Source organism: Pseudorasbora parva, chromosome 6 (genome assembly GCF_024679245.1).
Source record: "Pseudorasbora parva isolate DD20220531a chromosome 6, ASM2467924v1, whole genome shotgun sequence".
In the NCBI taxonomy this organism is placed as follows: Eukaryota; Metazoa; Chordata; class Actinopteri; order Cypriniformes; family Gobionidae; genus Pseudorasbora; species Pseudorasbora parva.
In genome coordinates, this window is record NC_090177.1 from 6,736,064 (window position 1) to 6,751,313 (window position 15,250).

General features: G+C 40.8%; 1 protein-coding gene across 1 annotated transcript; it reads right to left on the reverse strand.

Moving 5' to 3' along the window:
• Window positions 1–687: 687 nt before the first annotated feature.
• Window positions 688–10,038, reverse strand: LOC137079192 (natural killer cell receptor 2B4-like). The gene is made up of 5 exons (XM_067447151.1): window positions 10,010–10,038; window positions 5,017–5,343; window positions 1,569–1,628; window positions 1,045–1,314; window positions 688–958 (listed from the first exon to the last, which is right to left on the reverse strand). Exons 2-5 carry the CDS (start codon window positions 5,297–5,299, stop codon window positions 849–851), a joined length of 723 nt encoding a protein of 240 aa, XP_067303252.1. The 5' UTR covers window positions 5,300–5,343; window positions 10,010–10,038; the 3' UTR covers window positions 688–848.
• Window positions 10,039–15,250: the final 5,212 nt, after the last annotated feature.

Below are 15,250 nucleotides of genomic sequence, written 5' to 3' on the forward strand. Positions count from 1 at the left end.
AAAAATATTTTAAAAAATATAGCGGTTTTATATATATATATATATATATATATATATATATATATATATATATATATATATATATATATATATATATATATATATATATAATATTTTTTATAGCTTAACGCTTGCACTTTTAACTTAATAAAAAGATAAAAAGGAATTATTCAATTCTATCAAATGTCTTCTTGTTCTATCGTGTGGGCTTTATATTTAGTTATTTTGTTGGATGGTTGACATTGTGAATATATGAATATAGCGGTTCTAAAAAAAAAAAAAAAGTTGCACTGTTTTGGAGTACTAATAAACTTTTGTTTTACCTTTTTTTTACGAGTACAATTGTGATACAAAAAGTCCAACTGTTAAAGATTCTGCAAAAGTATCAAAAAGACTTGACCGGTAAAAGGCTGAAATCTACACATTTCTATCGCATTTAATTGTTAGTATTGTTCTGTTTTGCCAATCCTCTTAGGTGTAATGTTTCCCTCAGCTTAACAAGCCACAAAACCACTTCCTGCTCCCCTGGTAGTGCTTTCATTTTAAAGAGGTTTAATTCCATTGAACAACCTTCTTGTTTTAGAGAAAAGAATACCCTTAACATGCATTCATAATAGCTGATTTACGGCTGAAATAGTGGGAGTAGTCAATAAAATTCAAATTACTCTGTGAGGCGGAAGTAATTTCAGAGCATTAGCATCAAAACCTGAATGCCAATGTGAAAAACGAAAAGTTTGGTCACGCAACATATTTTGATGAACTTGTAACTAAAGCCCTATATATTAGAAGACATGTTGGTTGGTCTAACAAAAATATCAGCACCCAGATTCAGCAGCTCTTCTCTGAGATTAACAGAGCCTCACATGCTCAACAAGAAAGAAAACCGTGGCAATTCCCACCAGACCAGACAGAACCAGTCGAATCAGAGCCTCGGTGACACCACAACGCTCTGCACAATCTGAAAGAGAAGAGACTTATTCATGAACATCATATGTTTTTGTATGTCGCAGGAAGAGACCTCTGTGTTAAATATAGTTCTCTTACCTCGTACCTGGCAGATCTCTTTCCTGTGAAGACGGACGCTCTTATTGCTCACTGGATTTGCAGCCGTGCAGCTGTAGATCTCTGGGTCATTATAATGAAGCTCTAATGGTAAACTGAGGTTAATGCTGAGATCAGGATTGCTGATCTGGTTCACCATTTTATCCCCTTTATACCACGAGATGGACACGTCTCGATCATTTCTCACAGAGCAGAATACAAGGCAGAAATCTTTGTTTGGGTCTTCTGTCTCTTCTGGTGGTTGTGATGTATCTGGCAGATAATTATATAAAATCAGTGTTGTAATATCAAACCAGTCTTCACGAGTTTGAGTATGATTCCTTTCAAAATAAGCTCCTGTTTATCTAGAAAATCTATTGTATGCTTTATAGGATAAAGATGCGTCCGCTCAGCTCAACCTTTGTTGTACATCAAGTATTTGTATTCGTACCACTTTGAGTCAAACTGATGTTTCTCCTGCTGAAAAACAGGTAAATCAATGAAAATATGGGAAAACGTGGACTCACCATGAGCATGGATTGAACTGACAGATGAGGCACTACTGATGACAGGCACAGAAACTGGTGCTTCAGGGAAAGAGGATATAGAAATCACACTGGAGATGATGGTTTCAAGTCATAATGAGATTTGGCCTGATATATATAACATCTGGGGCCAGGTTCACAAAAATCACACACACACACAAAAAAAAGAAGAAGTTAAAGTTCACCCAAAAATTCTGTCATTTAGTCACCCTCAAGTTGTTCTAAACCTGTATGAGTTTCTTTGTTCGGCTGAACACAAAAGAATATATTTTGAAGAATGTTTGTAACCAAGCAGAAAGATCAACCATTCACTAACAGATTTTTTTTCTCCCTACTAGGTTAGTGAATAGTTGTTCTCTCTGCTTGGTTACATTTTTCAAAATATCTTATTTTGTGTTTAGCTCGACAAAGAAACTCATACAGGTTTGGAACAACTTAAGGGTGACTAAATGACAGAATTTAAATTTCTAAAAACTATCCCTTTAATGGGTCCTGCACACTGTGCGATTTTTCAAAATCCTTTGCGAATGTCCCTTGTCAGACTGTACGAACATGATCCCCGATGTAAGCCATGTCACACTGTAAGATCTCAGTTGGTATTAATGTCAGACTGCACGATAGTGAAGGCGCTCTAAAAACGGACGCGCACAAGAAAACTCGTCCGGAGTTTTACATCATCAGTCAATGTTCAGTGACGGTGAGCTGCATTACACGCGGGACTGAAATGCTGGCTATAAAGAAATCTCAAGCTCTTGTTTTGGTCATAGTTTGTCTGTGAAAAACGGAAATATTTGACTGTCATCGTAGGAGAAGTCACACTGCAGGATTCTGTGCTAAATCTTCAGACACTGCCAGAATTTCGTCTGAGGTAAAATTTGATCGCAGCAGTCATTAATCGGCTGCCGGTGAACATGTCAAACTAACGATCAAAGACATCAAATTTTAGCCTAGGATCAGAGGAATCTTTTAGGATTTGCTAAATTTGTCTCAGACGGCCAAATCGTGGCCAAAATCGCACAGTGTGCACCCGGCTTTAGGCATTTCTTAAGATAAATTCTGAAAAGTTCAAAGATCTTATTTTGGCCCGCAATTTGGCCCGTGCTCACTCTTCTGCGTCGCCCGCCTTTACTATGGTTGACAACGTCGAAAGCTTTCCCCAGAAGGAGGCCATCGCAAACCTACTCTGCAGCCTGTCAAGCTATCCGCTCTCCATACAATAGCGGTCCTTCTAGTGTTTCAAGCCAAACTTCTCCATGCTATGGATGAGTCCGGCCCAGATCCTGTTGTTTTTAAGGTGCTGCACGGTGCAACTGACCTTGCTCTGTGTTCTACTAAGAAAACTGACCAGACGATCAGCCATATGAAGGCCTGTTTAGTGGTGCTCAAAGCTCCACCTTAAACTTGGAGAGCAAGGATGCTGACAAAACATCCCTCCTTGATTTCTAGTCACCCTAAATCATCATCAATTCGGTACTATGTCCGCCCTACCCAGATGGCACTTCGCTGCCCCGTGGCCGTGCCCACGCCACCAGACTTGAGAAAACAATTCCTGACTTACCTCAACAATTGATTGCTTTTTATTCCTTTCCTTGGTAGCACAGGTCATCAGCTGAATCTGGGAGGACAGATGCTCAGTCTTACTCTTGACACTACTCTATCAGGAGCAGCTGTGGTTCCCAGAAATGGTTCAGCTGATCCAGTTGTGAAACCTTCACCTATTGACAGGAGCCTCTACGCATCCCCCAGAAGGTCACGAACACAATCTCTGAAGCTTTACATGCAGAAATGGGCTATCTTTTCCTGCTGTTGCCAAGCCCGGCGTAGAGACCCCATGTCTTGTAAGATCATTTTCATGCAGGAGTTGTTGAACGGTGGGCTAACTTTCTCCACGCTCAAAGTATACACAACAGCTATCGTAGCATACCACACTCCTGTAGCTAACTGGGAAACACGACATGATAGTCAGATTTCCCAGCGTGGCCAGAACGTTAAACCTGCCTTACCCCAACATGGTCCCTTTCTGGGACCTGTCCATTGTGTTAGGGCACTCACGGGCCTTCTCTTTAAGCAGCTCACGATCAGCCAACATTCGGCCTCTCTCCCGAGAGACTGCTCTCCTGCTGCCTCTGGCATCGATAAAGCAAATTGTTTTCGTCAAAGTGTCGACGAGGAACTGAGGTTACGTTATTAAGTGGAGCGTTTTCTCTTGTTCAATAGAGTTGTATTTAATTGCAGGCTTTGGTTACATTTTATTTTAAGGTGTCATTATAACTGAGCAAGTAATTAACGACATTTACTTACTATAGGATTAGGGTTTGGTTGAGGGTTAGTTGCATGCAATTATGTATACACTACTGTTATTACTATGGTAAGTATATGTAACATACGTAACCAGGACACTGTAAAATAAAGTGTTACCCAGTCTTTTTTTGTTTTCCTTGGATTTGCTTCTCAGTACCATGCAATTTCAAGATTTCATTCCAGGTTTTATAGGCAACCTTGGTCATGCTAATTCAGATTAGCACAGTTGGTTTTGATTGAATCTATTAAATAGATTAAATAAATAAATGACTCTATGTATAAGTCTGCTGGCCAAGAATGTGACACATTAGTATTGAATCTTGTATTGGCAGTATTTAAAGGGTTACTTCAGCGATTAGCATATGGCTTTGTATCAGTAGAAACCCTGGAGTATATTGAAATGATTGTGCTTTCCCCCCTCATATCCCCCTGAGACAAGAGATTTATTCTGGAAAAATTCCTCCTATGATGCAAATTGACGATATTTGCATCATAGGAGGAATGTTTGCCCAAAGGCTAAAGACTACAGCCAGCAGAGGGAGCCGTTTCTGTATGTTTTGAATCTGCGCATGTGGGATGGAGATCACACTCAGAGCTCAGCTCAGCTACAGTCACTCATTTAAACGGAGCTATGGTTAGCAATGTAAGTCTTCTAACTTCTCAAATTAATTTCTATGAAAGTTAAGCTTGCAAAGCCATGAACTGAAATGCGCCAGACTGAACTCGCGTTGTGAATGTATGCCGTGAGTGTAGTCGCGATTACCTCACCTCTCATCACGAGAGCTCATCAGCTCATTTATCTGACTCCTGCAGTTAGTGCTCAGTGCTGTGATACTCGCGCGGTGACTCACTCATTATATTGAACACACACGTTCAGTTTTTAATTGTAGTGTCTTCTCTAACTCAGTCACAGTAATCAATTTGGTGGCTTTGGGAATGGCCTCACAGGGCAGCGAAGCATTCTGGGAATTGTAATCTTTCATCCCCATGAGACAAAAATACATTTTCTGTCTTTTCTCAGTCTAGAAGGCACCAAATTCAAAAATAATTTCACATTTCTACTACATTGATGACACAGTTTAAATACAGATTCATCTTCCCAGCGCTGAAGTACCCCTTTAAAACTTACCATATACATTAGCTCTGAATGTTCTCCTGGAGACTAATTCATTGATGGTGAGTTCAAGCTTATAAAGTCCAGATTCACTGGCACTGATATTCCAGATGGTCAGTGATCCTGTCTGTTGGTCGATCTGCAATCTGTCAGCGAGTCTCTTATGAAGCCATACTTTACTCTGATACATCTGTGCTATACGGGTGGTTTGGCTGCCATTTGTAAACAGCCACATTGTTTCATCCTCGCCTTTCAGATCAGGAACTCCTGTTTGCAAAGTCAGAACGTCTCCCTCCATCACTGTCTTTACCTCATCCCGCTCTCCATTCACGAGACCTGAAACTATATGAAAACTTTCTTCAACAAAACCTGGAACATTGAAACAGACATCTCTGAATGTCTCTAAATGATGGTTAAAACATGATGCGAACGCAGCTTAAGATCCTTGTTTTGGTTCAGAAAGGATTGTAAAATATGTCGAAAAAACGAGCATGTGTGCGGAAGTATGGAAATACATATCTTGACAGGCAGGTAGGATATCATAGCCTATCATTGAATTTGGAGACTTTGAGAGGAGCAATTAGTTGACTGATAGACAACTACTCTGTAAGTGTTTGTAACTTTTCTCATTTGATTGTTTGTTCATTTGTTGTTGGATAAGTGTGTCTGTGTAGTGCAGTGGTGTGTATTATTAGTTTTGGTGTATTCTCACGGTGTGTGTGGGAGTTAGCATTTGTTGAGTTGGCATTTGTTTGGGCTTTGCCACGTTGGGAGTGAGTTTGTTGGGGGCGTTCCCAGCTGCTTTCAATAACAATACACAGGTGAGTATAAATAGCGTGATAGTCCGCGGCAGCGGAAGCCCTCCTTGTGTGAAGACCAACGAGTGTAAAGACCTCAACTCTTCCTTGTGCAACTCATCCCGAGCAAGGACCCCGGCAAAGCACTTGAGTATCATCTTCCTTTTCATTATTTTTGTTCGGTTCTTTTCTAATTCCTATCTTGCCTTTTCTCTGATCTGTATTCACCATGTGCTTTTAAATCTCAACTATAACTACTAGCACTCGTAAATCACGCTCTGTACGCACAAGACGCCGCAATCCTAATAATTTGCGCTATATCCTAACATCCTCTGCTACTTTACTCTCTATTCCGATTGGTCTCTGGAATTGCCAGTCGGCTGTAAACAAAGCAGACTTTATTTCATCTATTGGGACTCATTCTCAGCTCAGCTTCATGGCCCTAACTGAGACCTGGATCAAACCAGAGGACACTGCCACTCCTGCAGCCCTCTCAACCAATTATACTTTTTCACACACTGCTCTGCCTATTGGGAGGGGTGGGGGTACTGGTTTGCTTATCTCAAATGATTGGAAATTTGATCCATTGCTGTCTCTACCGGCCAATTCATTTGAATCGCACTCAATCACTATTACTCACCCTGTTAAAATCCATGTGGTAGTGGTCTATCATCCTCCAGGTCACCTCGGTAACTTTGTGGAGGAGTTGGATGTGTTACTTTCTAGCTTCCCTGAGGATGGCACTCCACTGATTCTGCTTGGTGACTTCAACATCCATCTTGATAAACACCTAGCTGCAGACTTCAGCACTCTACTGACTTCATTTGACCTTAAGTTAGTATCTACTACGGCTACTCACAGATCAGGTAACCAATTAGACCTTGTCTACACACACAACTGCTCCACGGACAACACTTTAGTTACTCCATTACACACCTCAGACCACTTTCTCATCACTCTTAACCTCATACTGACTCCTGATACAACACGTACTCCTACACAGATTACCTTTCGGCGTAATCTACGCTCACTCTCTCCCTCTCGCCTATCCACTATGGTTTCATCTTCACTCCCTCCACCTGCTCAGTTCTCAGCACTGGACATTAACAGTGCTACCGACACTCTTTGCTCCACTCTAACATTCTCCTTAGACAGTTTTTGCCCCCTTTCATCCAGACCAGCCCGCCCCACCCCATCTGCCCCCTGGCTGTCTGATGTTCTCCGTGAACATCGTTCTGGACTCAGGGCGGCAGAGAGGAAATGGCAGAAATCTAAAAACTATACTGACCTTACCTTGTATCAGTCTCTTCTCTCTTCTTTCTCTACAAATGTCTCCACTGCTAAAACAACATACTACCACAACAAAATTAACAATTCCTCTGACTCTTGTAAACTCTTTAAAACATTCTCCTCTCTCCTTTGTCCTCCTCCTCCCCCTCCTTCATCAACTCTTACAGCTGATGACTTTGCATCATTTTTCACAAACAAAACAGCTCTCATTAGCAAACAGTTCTCCTCATCACAAACTGACCCGCACATCTCAACAACTAACACAAACACGCTTCCATCCTTCTCTCCGCTCTCCGAGGCAGATATTTCTAAACTCACCTTTTCCAATCACCCTACTACCTGTCCACTTGATCCTATACCCACTCACCTCCTTCAGGCTATTTCTTCTTCAATCACTCCTGCACTCACTCACATTGTCAACACTTCTCTTCATACGGGAACCTTTGCCACAGCATTTAAGCAGGCTCAGGTAACCCCACTGCTTAAGAAACCCTCTCTGAATCCAGCACTTTTAGAAAACTACCGACCGGTATCCCTTCTGCCTTTCATTGCAAAGACCCTTGAGCGAGTTGTGTTCAATCAACTCTCTATGTTTCTTGAACAGAACAACCTCCTGGACAACAACCAATCCGGCTTCAAAAGCGGCCATTCGACTGAGACTGCCTTGCTCTCGGTAACTGAGGCACTGAGACTGGCAAAAGCAGCTTCCAAATCCTCAGTGCTCATTCTGCTGGATCTGTCTGCTGCTTTTGACACAGTTAACCACCAGATTCTCCTGTCAACACTTAAGAAGACGGGGATCGCAGGAACTGCTCTCCAGTGGTTCAGGTCGTACCTCTCTGGTAGGTCCTACAGGGTGTCATGGAGAGGTGAAGTGTCTAAGTCACATCATCTAGCTACTGGAGTTCCCCAGGGCTCAGTCCTTGGACCACTTCTCTTCTCCATCTACATGTCATAATTAGGTTCTGTCATTCAGAAACACGGCTTCTCCTATCACTGCTATGCTGATGACACTCAACTCTACTTCTCATTTCAACCAGATGATCCTACAGTCAGTGTTCGTATCGCTGCCTGTCTGACAGACATTTCTGACTGGATGAAAGAGCATCATTTTAAACTCAATCTTGCAAAGACAGAATTACTTGTTTTCTCAACCAACCCAGCACTTCATAAAAATTTCTCCATTCAGCTTGGTTCATCGACCATATCTCCATCAAGGACAGCCAGAAACCTTGGAGTTGTGATTGATGACCAGTTAAACTTCCCTGACCACATTACTGCAACATGGTCCTGCAGATTTGCTTTATACAACATTAGAAAGATTAGACCCTTTCTATCAGAACAGGCTGCACAACTCCTGGTTCAAGCTCTTGTTCTCTCCAGACTGGACTTTTGTAATGCTCTTCTGGCTGGGCTTCCAGCATGCACTATCAAACCCTTGCAGCTGATCCAGAATGCAGCGGCGAGAGTGGTCTTTAATGAGCCGAAGAGAGCGCATGTTACGCCTCTCTTCATCAAACTGCACTGGTTGCCAATGGCTGCTCGCATCAAATTCAAGGCACTAGTTCTCGCCTACAAAACAACCACTTACTCTGCACCAATATACCTAAACTCACTTGTTCAGACTTACACACCCTCCAGAAGCTTGCGTTCTGCGAGCGAGCGGCGCCTCGTGGTTCCATCCCAAAGAGGCATGAAATCGCTCTCACGGACATTTTCCTGGACCGTTCCCACCTGGTGGAATGACCTGCTGATCTCAATTCGTGCTGCCGAGTCTGTAGCCATTTTTAAAAAACATCTTAAGACACATCTTTTCCATTTGCACTTGACCAATACAGAATAGCACTAACTGATCACCACAGCAACGACCAAAAAGCGCACACTCCTGGATCATATCTACGTCTCTCATCCGGATTTGTGCCTTCAGGCGGGTATGTTACATAGTTATCATAACTATCAAAATCCAGTGTTCTGTATTTTGCGTACGTGAGTTTTTGTTGTAGATGGCTATTGCTGCGCGTTTAGCTAGAATACAAAACCAACCCATTGGGCCACTGAATCTGCATTAACGACAACAGTTGGGGCAACAGCCTTAGTCCTAATGGGTTATCATAGCTATCAAAATCCAGTGTTCGGCATTTTGCGTACTTGAGTTTTTGTTGTAGATGTCTATAAAAAACACACACAAAAAAACAAAAAAAACAAAACAAAGTGTACTGTGCTAATTAATTGAGATGTCTTACAGCTCTTACAGGTTGTTGGCCTTGTCTGTTTCGTTGCTTCTATTGCTCTCCCCTTTTTTTGTAAGTCGCTTTGGATAAAAGCGTCTGCTAAATGATTAAATGTAAATGTAAATGTTTGGGCCGCATTGTTTTTGGAAGTGCGTGCCTTGATAATGGCCTCAGAGTCAGACCAAAATCTAAAGCTCTCAAATCTCAATCCAATGGATCAAGCATAAATTCCATAGGATGTCAGATGTGCCCTGAGGGTAGATATTTTTTTAAGTCCAGATTAGAAACCGAAACCTGTTTAACTGTGCATTTCCTGCGTTTCTGCGCTTTATATACGGTCGCACTGCACTGCATTGTTTTTTTCTTTCTTTTTTTTTTTACTTACTTACATGTCCCTCATATTAATTTTAATGTAGCCTATAATCCTGTCATTTTATCTAATATATTCCCTTTTTTTCTTCTACTTTCTTTTATTGTGCTATACACATTTCCCTTGCCAAACATTACTATTACTTTTATCAATTTTGCTCACTTTTATTTAAATGTTGCATAAATGTGGATATGTTGTGTTGTTGGTAAAACTCAAGTCTTGTATGAAGCATGAAATTCACTTCACAAATGTCACTTAACCGGTGACCACAACCACTAGAACAATATTTAATATGCTTGTGGAAAGAAAATATTTCTTACCTTCCCTACTGATGAAGAACACAATGAAAACCCACATGTTGATGGTCACTTAAACAAATATCACTTTCTGCTTTGTGCCGTGTCCTTGATGAAGCACCTGAAGAACTGATCTGATGAACATTCACTCTATGGTTTTATGACTTTCATCAGGAAGTGACACTCTGACAATAAAAATGTGGCAGCCACTAGATGGCATCAACACAAACAGCAGTACCCATGAAAGGGCTCTCTAAATAAAAATAAAAAGTTATCAGATGGTCGGTCCAGCAACTATGCCCCACCTGTTCTCCCTGGTTTCCTGCTTGATTGGTCACCCTTTATATTCTCATTGTGTCTTCAGTTATTATTGTTGGTATGTTGGATGTCTTTTGTTCCGATGCTACTGCTTCCTGCTCGTTGTGTTTAGTTTTTATTTGACATTTGGTTTCCCCCTCATGGGTGTAATGTTTGTTCCATATTTTGTTATTTAATAAAAATCAACTTCTTCATGCTTTTGAGTTTTCGCTCCATTTCCCCATACCAAGCCGTCACATCAGGCCTGTGTTGCTGAAGGGCAAAAGACCCAGTGCATTGATCAATTACTGTTACCCCGCTCCTCTGAAGCCCATATGGTATGTATGATATTTATTTTAAATTTGGCTAGTATGTTTCATATAATGTTTATCAGACCTTGTCAGACATATAATGATTATAATGTAAGACAATTGAAAAGGGGATTCTGAAATCCACTGCCGCTTCAATATACCTGTATATAGTACACAGGGACGTGCACAGGATTTTTGAGGGGCAGTTGCTCTGACCTAAAAAAAATTTTTGCAGGGGGGTCTGGGGGTTTCTCCCCCAATAATTTTTTTTATTTCGTAGATGTGATTTCCTGCATTTTGGTGTGTTTGAGGCCATTTCCCTTGCCTTTACCAATAAAGAACTCAAACCAGTCAATATCAATAGTCTAATAAAAAAAGACAATATTAATTTAACTGCCATCAACAGTTTATGATCGTCCATTTGTTATACCTTTCCGACAACGTTAAGTCTCACCCGACAACGGCGACAATCTCCTTCTAGTGCCGCTCATGCTGGCTCAGCCAGGGCGGTTAGAAGGATTTTGGGGGCCCCAAGCAAAATGGGGCAAAATACCATTTTTAAAACATCTATAAACATTACATAGATAGACAGACCAAATATTCCTAACACTTTGTTAAGGGTTACTAGTTGGTTTGTAAATTGTCTATAAACATTATCGGGGTGGTTATTATGAAGTTGCAACAGATGACTATAATACCTGTTAAATAGTTAATAAACAGTACCAGTAAAACATGTGGGTTGTCCTGATACTGTACTTCAAAATGCAACAGTGTAAAAATTGCCACACCGAATAAAGTAACTGTTCAAGATCCATTGGTAACTTATAAAAATAATATCATATTTGCATAAACTGTTACTACCAAATATCCCGACACTAGCACATTAAGATAAGCTATGAAAAAATCATGTTCCTCTGCCTCTTTCTGGTTAAATAATCTTTATAATAATAGTTAATGCTATATTAACTATTCCAGGTTATTTATGCATAGCATAAAAATAGTTAGTATAGCATGCTATGCCACTTTCATCAAAACCTATTACAAAGCTATAGCAATTTTATGTCATTAAATACGATAAACGGTTATTCTGGAACAGATCTGCTTCTTTCTTATCCCGTTAAAAAAAACATATTACAGTAAGTAACCATATTCTGTCCGTTCGAAAAAAAAAGTTGCACTAACTGTTCGTTACAAGCAGCATTTGCCGTCAGGCAGGTAACGTTAGCTAACGTAAACATATTTTTGCTAGCCTACCTGCTGCAAAATTACACCATTTTTGTACAAATAAAGCTATTTTATATAGTGTAATTTATCACTTACCACTATCTTGTTTTTTCTCTTTTTTCTTTTCTGGCTTCCTAAAGCATAATTCCGCTTCATGATCGCCGAGGAGGTTTTGTATTTTGCCGGCAGCAGAGATTGCGTGGTTGGGTGGCTGTTGTCAGCGACGACTGAGAGGGCCCCCTTGAGGGGGATTCCGATAACAGTGTCAATGCACTTTACTGCATTGACTATCAAAGGGGCGCTCAAGCAGTTTGTCGTTGCATTTTATTCTTAACCTGTCGCTGTCTTGAGGCCCCAGGCCAGCTCAGTGCCCCAAGCAATTGCTTGACTTTCACTTTCGGACGGGTACCCGAATATGGAAGTGAACGAGGCTTTGCGATTTTTTTTTTTTTTTTGTATCTAGGCCTACGTGAAATTCTGCATCCATTGTACGATTTTTTTATTTATTTTTTTCCACCTCGGAAGGGCAACGTGAGTCGAGAAGGGCATATGGGCAGTTGCCCGGGCAACCTGAGCAACCCCCTGTGCACGTCCCTGATAGTACATATATCCTAATTAAGTTCATAATCAAAGCCTTAATCAATATTTATCCTATTATAATGATTCTTTCCAGTTATGATTTTGCTTTTAGTTTCTTGTTTTCTAAAGTGTGTATTTGGTCAGGGAGTGACTGAGTGTCTGACCTAGAGATGTGATGTCACTAAACACTTGCAACAAGGTCGTGGTTAACACAATTATACACACTTGTCCAGACTTACACACCCTCCAGAAGCTTGCGTTCTGCGAGTGAGCGACACCTCGTGGTTCCATACCACAGAGGCATGAAATCGCTCTCACGGACATTTTCCTGGACCGTTCCCACCTGGTGGAATGACCTGCCGATCTCAATTCGTGCTGCCGAGTCTGTAGCCATTTAAAAAAAAAAAACATCTTAAGACGCATCTTTTCCAATTGCACCTGACCAATAAAGAATAGCACTTAACTATCCATTAAATCTTGTTTGTCCAAAAAAAAAAAAATGGGTTATTTACCTGAGCTAATTAACTGAGACTTCTTACAGCTCTTACAGGTTGTTGGCCTTGTTTGTTTCGTTACTTCTATTGCTCTCCCCTTTTTTGTAAGTCGCTTTGGATAAAAGCGTCTGCTAAATGATTAAATGTAGACACACACACACACCAAATAATCTGTCGTATATTATTAATGAATTTTAAAAAGTTTGTTTTCTGAGAGACAACTTATAATGCACACTCCTGAAGGAGCGCTCTCGAAAATTAATTAGATGTAAAATAAATAGTTAATATTAAATATGTTCAAGTTCACGTAATCGGTCTACTGTAGTGTTCTGTTTTGTCATTAATGAGTGTCCCTTAAATTGGTTAAAATTGTACACTGGTTAGGCTACTTTTTTGTGTATACAAAAATACAAAAACGTGCTGCAAATAACACAGACCACAACGGAAATGTTTTAAGGGGACTCCTTTGAGTGACGAACCCCTACTGGGACCTGCTTATTGTTTACTCGCCTGTCGCTAGTGTTGTTGACCAGCTGAAAGGTGAGTTTTTTTTGTTTTGTTAAACATCCTGAACGTATGATTGCATGGTCTTTTTTATACAGTGTAACAATATATTTAGGCCAACATCCAAACGACTAAGCAATTATACCATGTTATAAAAGTAAACAAAAACAAAAAAACTCGCCTTTCAGGTCAGTTTTTGAATTTGCATATGTGTTGTAAACTTTTGCAGCGCGTTTTTGAATTTGCATATGTTGTGAACTTTTGCGGCGCGTGTTGTCAAGCTAATGAAGATGTTTTCTTTATTTGCTTGTGCTTTCTTCATTTGCAGCGAGTTTGCATTTGCAGAATTGAGTCGACTCCGATTTCCGACTCACAAAAGGAGTCTAATCGACTCCATTTACTTTAAATCAAAACAGGGTCAGAAATGGGAGAAAATTGCAGTTGTTACACACTTAAATTCCCCCCCGACACACGCCCCTTATTTAAACCAACTTATCAAGTCGTCGCTAAATTGGACTAATGAGATCAATGCCGATCTAATTTTACATAGGAAAGTCACATAAAAAGCTGTTGTCGAATGATGTCACATGCTCATTCTTAAAAAGGTGAGTTAAAGATAGTTACTAAATAGTAAAATGCATAGCTACAATGACGTAGGCTACACTTCTTGATGTGCTCTTGATTTGCGTATTTTTGATTTATGGTTGATTATGAACACAATGGAAATCTGTATTGCATTATATACCCTCTGTCAATTAAACTAAAGCTAGCATGGAGGAAGCCTAGGCTATGTGTTTACAAACTAAAGTCGCTGTGACTGTTTTCTGTTTCTAAAGTAACGTTAGCCTAAGCATATGACAGTTTGCGACAGTCTCTGACGCAATATTAAGTTACGTCAGTGTCTGAATTCCTCATTTGAGTCACTCCTTGCTTATGGTGGTGCACTACACTGGCATGCACTTCAGGCTATGTGGATTAGAGAATCCGTAAACAAGTGAGCGATTTCGGACACCGCAACAGAGTCGACATCAAGAGTCGATTTCTGTGCCGGAGTCGACCCAGACTCTGGGGCTATTCAGAGGTGAGGAATCGACTCTTTCGGAGTCGACTCCCCATCACTAGTGACAACACACACCAAATGAAACCTTTGTCGCCACATCATAGGACGGATACATCCAGACGTCTATCTAAGGAAGATGATGCTCGTTCTTGTAGCGTGTTTTAATATTGGTAGGCCATGTGCCGTTTTTTAAAGACTACCTCTTATATTTAGTGATTATTAAGAGTGGACCAGCTTTACTTAAACGGTTTATATTTACTGTGCAAATATTTTATAGGCATTGCTGTTGCAGTTGATTATGTTTGAGTCGCTCGCGGTGTCTGAAGGAGGAAACCTCACCATCTCTATTCATTTTAAGAAGTGGGATGAACCCCCAGGTTTTGATTACTCGTCTCAAGGTCTCCTCACAGGAACTGATAGCACAGCTTATCTGCTATATAGGGGGGGGGGGGGGGGGGGGGGGGGGGGGGGGGGTGAAATGCTGTTTGATGCATACTGAGCTTTTTACACTGTTAAAGACTTGGATTCCCATCCTAAACATAGACCGTTTCAAAAACTAATGTTGGACGTTTGATGGAGTATTTCTGTGTCAAAAATACTCCTTCCGGTTTCTCACAAGTTTCGGAGAGTTTTTTTCGAGTATGGCTCGGCTTGACGTTAATAAGAGCGGAAGGTCCTTGTATGGGCCGTACGGGCTCTTCTCCCGGTAGGGTGCGCGCGCTTGACTAGAGCGAGGAAATGCACGCCCATAAACACTCGCTCAGGTGCAGATCCACTCGTCCGTGAACACTAATGT